Raw genomic sequence first — 6,569 nt, 5'->3', positions numbered from 1 at the left:
TAATCTTGAAAATTGTGTATTGTGTGATATAATCTATGCTAATGATCGTATGTGTTTGTTGTTAGTAATTGTGATTGTTTGATGATTCGAAGAGTAGGATACACTATTGACTATAGTGCCCTACTGTAGAACTTTGTTGATAAATGTGGTAAAGTGAGTAGTGACGTTGTAGTATAGTAATTGAGTAGATACGATGCTGCGTTCAGGGTGGTTAGGTTGCGAAATTCTAACCCTTTTGGAAGCTGATTGCTTGTTCAGTAGATATGCCTCCTAGACCGGAAACACGTAGTCGTGCGGGCAACGAAGAAACCTCTACCATGGATCGCATGGTGCAGATGATGGAAAGAATGGCGGAGTTCATGATGGCTCAGCAGGCTCCAAACCAAAATCAAGTTCAGCCCCGAGTAGATTATGCTAAAGCAATAGCCAGCAGGCACCCTCCGACCTATGCCGGAGAAGAAGATCCCGTGGTTCTGGAAGAGTGGATCAGAACATTTGACAAGTTGTTGGACGCAGTAAACTGCCCTGCGGATCAGAGAATATCCTCGGCTGTGTACTACCTCACAAAGGTTGCGGACAATTGGTGGACTACAACTGGGCCTGATCTTTTGCAAGAACCAGACTTCGACTGGGAAGACTTCAAAACAGCATTGAGGGCTCAGTTTTACACTGAAAGAATTCGAGGAATTAAATGCGAAGAATTTCTAAGGCTGAGACAGAAAGGGGCAAGTATTCAGGAGTATTATGCAAAGTACATAGAACTGCTAAGATTCGCCCAGGATATCGTGCCGGATGACGTGAGCAAGGCAAGAAGATTCGTGCGCGGCATGGACTGGGATAACTGAAGAGCCCTTGCACCGTTTATGTGTTCGACCCTGAAAGAGGCATATGAACGGGCGTCGGACCGTTATCAAGTGCACCTGGATCAGCAGGAGGTGTACGGCCGAAACAGGAGAAAGGCCGAGGCGCATCAGGGGAAATCGAAACTTGAAGGCAAGAAACCAAACTTTGGAGAAGCCAGTAGCAGGCAAGGAGAAAGAAAGGGGGAAGTAATCCAAGTAAGGGGTTATCCATGCCCACGATGCGGGAGGATCCACCTTGGTGAAAACTGTCGAGGGGAGAAACTTACATGCTTCCAGTGCGGCCGAGTGGGGCACACGCAGAGGAACTGTCCTATTCAACCACGGCGCTATCTGAATCCACCCCTGAATCTGAATCAAGGGGGAAGGTTTACTGGAGAACCGAGGCAGGGACAATTTAGTGGTGGAAATGGCAGAGGGAATAATGTCCCACAAGTAAGCCAGGGGAGACCGTCGAGTGTTGCTTCCAATATTACCAACAATAGAGGAAAACAGCCAGTTGGGGCCAGCAATTCAGGAGGCCAGGGGAGAATTTTCGTTGTCAATAGTGTAATACCCCGTATTTTATTAACATTATCCTAAGGCGTTGACATTTATAAGTTATGATCTGCAGATATGTCAAAAGAATTTTTATAAGTGAGTATAGTTGTTATTAAGCTGCGAACCTACGTACCGGTCACGAACCGTAAAAATTTTAGGAGCTGGTGTTCGGACTCGTTTGTCCTATGAAATGAATTATTAGACACCATACTATTATTCTTGAATTTCCTATTTAATTAAATCAGCTCATAGCAGCGAAAATTTATTTTGATCGTACATCGCTAAATTTCGCGGTGTACCGAACCTAGCCCAATGTTGAGGGTTAGTCTGGAATAAATTTTTAGTTTCGGAAATTATTCTATCTAGATTATTTTCCACCGAAACCTTATCTGTTTGAACCACAACTGATAAGTTGGAAGATATTTTATTATTTTATTATTTTTTTTCCAAGCTTATCACATAAGATTGGGATCAATATAAAAGCAATTTCCCATTTCTTCAATTCTTCATTCCCATTTCGTGAGGAGAGAGAGGGATGATTCCATTTCCATCTTCTTCACAAAGCTTCAATTTCCATGGCAAATTCCTTCACATCTCTCAATTTTATTCGGTAAATCTTCGTTTTTATTCGGTAAATAGTTCTATTTTCCTTCCTAGAGCATGGATTTGAGATTAATTTCTTGAAATCTCTTGTTATGGTGTTGATTGTGATCTTAGGATTTTAAGGTGAAATTTGGGGAAATCAACTCCAAAAGTCTTCTACGAGGACTAGTAACCCGGTGGAGGTAAGGAATTCCCTTAAGTTGGAATTAGTCACTTGAATTTGGATAATTGATTTTGGTTGAAATATGGTGTTTTTGGAGCTTTGGGAATATTTTTGTATACATGTTCATAGCTTGGATATGCTTGTATATGTTGTATTTATGTCCATATAGGCTTATACTTGTGAAAATAGTGAAAGGAAATCAGGGTAGATTCTGGCAGTAACTTCCGAAATTTATTGGGCAAAATTGGTAAGGTATTTTAATCCTATTTTTTGTAGACATGTAGTTCTATAAGTTTAGAACCCGCATATTAAATTTCATAATGATCGGAGTAGTATAAGTATGGTTTTCGAATTTTTCTCCAAAACTGGTCCAGAGACAAAATTTCCCGACAGCACACTGCCAAGGGCAAAGATGGAATTTTCTGTGTTTATTCGCGGTCCAAAATGACCAAAACTTTTTACGGATATCAATTACTATGAGTTGGGGTTCTACCATAAAAATTTCAAGTGAAAAAGAGTTCGGGAACTATTTTTACCGGCTCAATCTTTCGGACTGCGCCAAGCTGAAATTTTCTGAATTATGCTTAGTATGATTATGGATGTGTTAATGATAATTGTGAGGTAGTTAGTGTGTGTGTATGGGGCAGCATATATATATATATACGTGTTGTGTATATATATATATGGTATGTGTGTATATATGTATATACGTGTATTATTTTATTATTTTTTTCCAAGCTTATCACATAAGATTGGGATCAATATAAAAGCAATTTCCCATTTCTTCAATTCTTCATTCCCATTTCGTGAGGAGAGAGAGAGATGATTCCATTTCCATCTTCTTCACAAAGCTTCAATTTCCATGGCAAATTCCTTCACATCTCTCAATTTTATTCGGTAAATCTTCGTTTTTATTCGGTAAATAGTTCTATTTTCCTTCCTAGAGCATGGATTTGAGATTAATTTCTTGAAATCTCTCAATAAACTCTGTGCCTGGTTTAGTTCTATTTGATACAGGAGCCACGAATTCTTTCATCTCTTGCATGCTTGCTGATAAATTAGGGTTAAGATCTACTACTAGGTTAAACCTTAACGTAATGACTGCCTCAGGACTAGTAGTAGCTTGTAAGAACATATATGAGAACGTTTCTATAGAGATAGCGGGAGTTAACTGTCCCGGGAATCTTATTCGGTTTGAGTTGGAAGGTATAGATGTGGTATTGGGAATGGACTGGTTAGAGAAATATAAAGCTCGGATAGTGTGTAATGAAAAGAAAATTCTGTTAAGAGGACCGAAAGGGAAAAGGGTTTCATATCGAGGAATCGAGAAGGAGCCCGAACCAAAGCTGATGACAATGCGAAGACTGAGAAAATACGCACAAAAGGGGTATGAAGTGTACCTCTGTCTGGTGCAGGATACAGAGGTAGAAAAACTGGAGATCAGTCGGATCCCAGTGGTGTGTGAATTTCCGGATGTGTTCCCCGATGACCTTGCAGGAATGCCCCCTGAAAGAGAAGTGGAATTCACCATTGACCTGATGCCAGGAACCTCACCTATTTCCAAAGCACCTTATAGAATGGCGCCCGGAACCTCACCTATTTCCAAAGCACCTTATAGAATGGCGCCCAAAGAAATAGAGGAGTTGAAAGTTCAACTAGGAGAACTGGGGGAAAAAGGATTTATTAGACCCAGTGTATCGGGAGAACTGGGGGAAAAAGGATTTATTAGACCCAGTGTATCGCCCTGGGGTGCACCGGTGTTATTTGTGAAAAAGAAGGATGGGAGTTTCAGATTGTCTATCGATTATAGGGAACTTAATCGAGTCACAATTAAGAATAAATACCCATTGCCCCGAATTGATGACCTATTCAACCAGTTAAGAGGAGCGGGCGTGTTCTCGAAGATTGATTTGCGATCCGGATACCATCAAGTCCGAGTTAAGGAGCAAGACATCCCCAAGACTGCCTTTCGGACGAGGTATGGCCATTACGAGTTTACGGTGATGCCATTCGGAGTGACTAATGCCCCAGCAACTTTCATGGACTTGATGAACCGAATCTTTCTTCCATATTTGGACAAATTTGTCGTTGTTTTTATCGATGATATCCTGGTCTACTCAAGGACACCTAAGGATCATGAGAAGCATCTCAGAGTGGTGTTGCAAGCATTGAGGGAAAGACGACTCTATGCTAAACTGTCTAAATGTGAATTTTGGAAGAGCGAAGTAGCTTTCCTTGGCCATGTTGTCACTAAAGAAGGGATAGCCGTAGACCCAGTCAAGGTACAAGCAGTGACCGAATGGGGGACGCCCAAATCAGCAACAGAGATCCGAAGCTTTCTGGGATTGGCAGGCTATTATCGAACAGAGATCCGAAGCTTTCTGGGATTGGCAGGCTATTATCGAAGGTTTGTCAAAGATTATTCTAAGATAGCCAAGCCCTTAACAAATTTGCTTAAGAAAACTACGAAGTACTGCTGGAGTGAAGAATGTGAGAAAGCGTTCCAGGAGCTTAAAGACTGGAGTGAAGAATGTGAGAAAGCGTTCCAGGAGCTTAAAGAAAGATTAACAAAATGTGAGAAAGCGTTCCAGGAGCTTAAAGAAAGATTAACAACGGGTGAGAAAGCGTTCCAGGAGCTTAAAGAAAGATTAACAACGGCCCCGGTGTTGACTCTACCTACTGAGACGGATGTAACAACGGCCCCGGTGTTGACTCTACCTACTGAGACGGATGGATATGAGTTATACACCGATGCGTCACATCAAGGACTTGGATGCGTCCTGATGCAGGATGGGAAAGTAATAGCTTATGCCTCCCGTCAGCTGAAGCTACATGAGGTTAATTATCCAACTCACGATCTAGAGCTCGCAGCAGTGGTGTTCGCTCTCAAGATTTGGCGACACTATCTCTACGGAGTCTCCTGTAAAGTCTTCACAGATCACAAAAGCCTAAAATACATCTTTACTCAAAGGGATCTTAATCTGAGGCAAAGGAGATGGCTGGAGCTGATTAAAGATTACGAGTTGGAAATCCAATACCAGGAAGGTAAGGCGAACAAGGTGGCTGACGCGTTAAGTCGGAAATCGAGTCATGCTCTGTGGGTGCTACCGGAACAGTTGTGTAAAGACTTTCAGAGGCTTAATCTGGAGGTAATAGAGCGCGGTCAAATAGAACAAGAAGTGAAGATGTATTATCTGTCAACCACTCCAATGTTATTTAAAAGCATTGAACAAGCTCAACTGGAAGATGAGTGGCTGAACAAGATTAAAGAGAAAATGGTCGATGGGAAGTATGGGCCATTTGAATTATGTTCCGATGGGAATGTGAAGTTCAAGGGTAGGTGGGTGATACCCAAAGATGGTAAGAAGATAATGGAGCAGCTAATGAAAGAGGGTCATTACAAACCTTACTCAGTTCACCCTGGAGGAGACAAGCTCTATAAAGATTTGAAACAGAATTTCTGGTGGCTAGGTATGAAAAAGGATGTTCCTGAGTTTGTTGCTAAATGCCTGACTTGCCAAAAGGTGAAAGCGGAGAGGAGTAAACCTAAAGGGTTATTGCAATCTTTAGAGATTCCGGTATGGAAATGGGACTCCATCTCCATGGACTTTGTGAGCGGATTGCCTAAGACCAGGTCGGGAAATGACCAGGTATGGGTCATTGTGGATAGATTAACTAAAACAGCAAGATTTATTCCCATGAACAAGACTTGGTCAATGGAGAAGTTGGCAAAACTCTATATCAAGCATTTAGTTAAGCACCATGGAGTGCCGCGGGATATTGTCTCTGACAGAGATTCAAGATTTCTGTCGGGAGACCTTGCAGAAAGCTTTGGGTACCGAACTCAAAATGAGTACAGCCTTCCATCCAGCTACAGATGGTCAGACAGAAAGAACTATACAGACCTTAGAAGACATGCTAAGAAGTTGTGCGCTAAATTTTCAAGGCTCGTGGGATGATCAGCTAGATCTGATTGAATTTTCGTATAATAACAGCTATCACTCGAGCATTGGCATGGCGCCTTATGAGGCATTATATGGGCAGAAGTGTAGAAGTCCCTTATGTTGGAGTGACAAAAGTGATGTCGTTGTTCTAGGACCTCAATATCTACAAGAAACTATCAAAGCAATCAAGGTGATAAGAGAAAGAATGAAAGCAGCACAGGATCGTCAAAAGTCCTACGCCAATCTGAAACGACAATTCGTGGAATATCAACCTGGAGATAAGGTATTATTAAAAGTTTCGCCAACCAAGGGAGTGAAGCGGTTTGGCAAGAAAGGGAAACTAAGTCCTCGTTATATTGGCCCGTATGAAATCCTAGAAAGGATAGGGAACTTAGCTTATCGGCTAGCCCTACCAGTGGAATTAAGTCAAGTACATAACGTATTCCATGTTTCACAACT

At 41.7% G+C, this 6,569-nt stretch overlaps 1 protein-coding gene across 1 annotated transcript; it reads left to right on the top strand.

Moving 5' to 3' along the window:
- Positions 1-317: 317 nt before the first annotated feature.
- LOC116010857 lies at positions 318-845 on the top strand. The gene has a single exon (XM_031250358.1). The coding sequence runs from the start codon at positions 318-320 to the stop codon at positions 843-845; it is 528 nt and encodes a 175-aa protein (XP_031106218.1).
- Positions 846-6,569: the final 5,724 nt, after the last annotated feature.

This window comes from Ipomoea triloba, chromosome 1 (genome assembly GCF_003576645.1).
Source record: "Ipomoea triloba cultivar NCNSP0323 chromosome 1, ASM357664v1".
NCBI lineage: Eukaryota > Viridiplantae > Streptophyta > Magnoliopsida > Solanales > Convolvulaceae > Ipomoea > Ipomoea triloba.
Note: the sequence above shows the minus strand (reverse complement) of the source record. Positions and strands in the feature narration are given on the sequence as shown.

Bases quoted from the DNA above. Each gene is read 5' to 3' on its own strand.
- LOC116010857 (XM_031250358.1), top strand. From the start codon at position 318: ATGGATCGCATGGTGCAGATGATGGAAAGAATGGCGGAGTTCATGATG.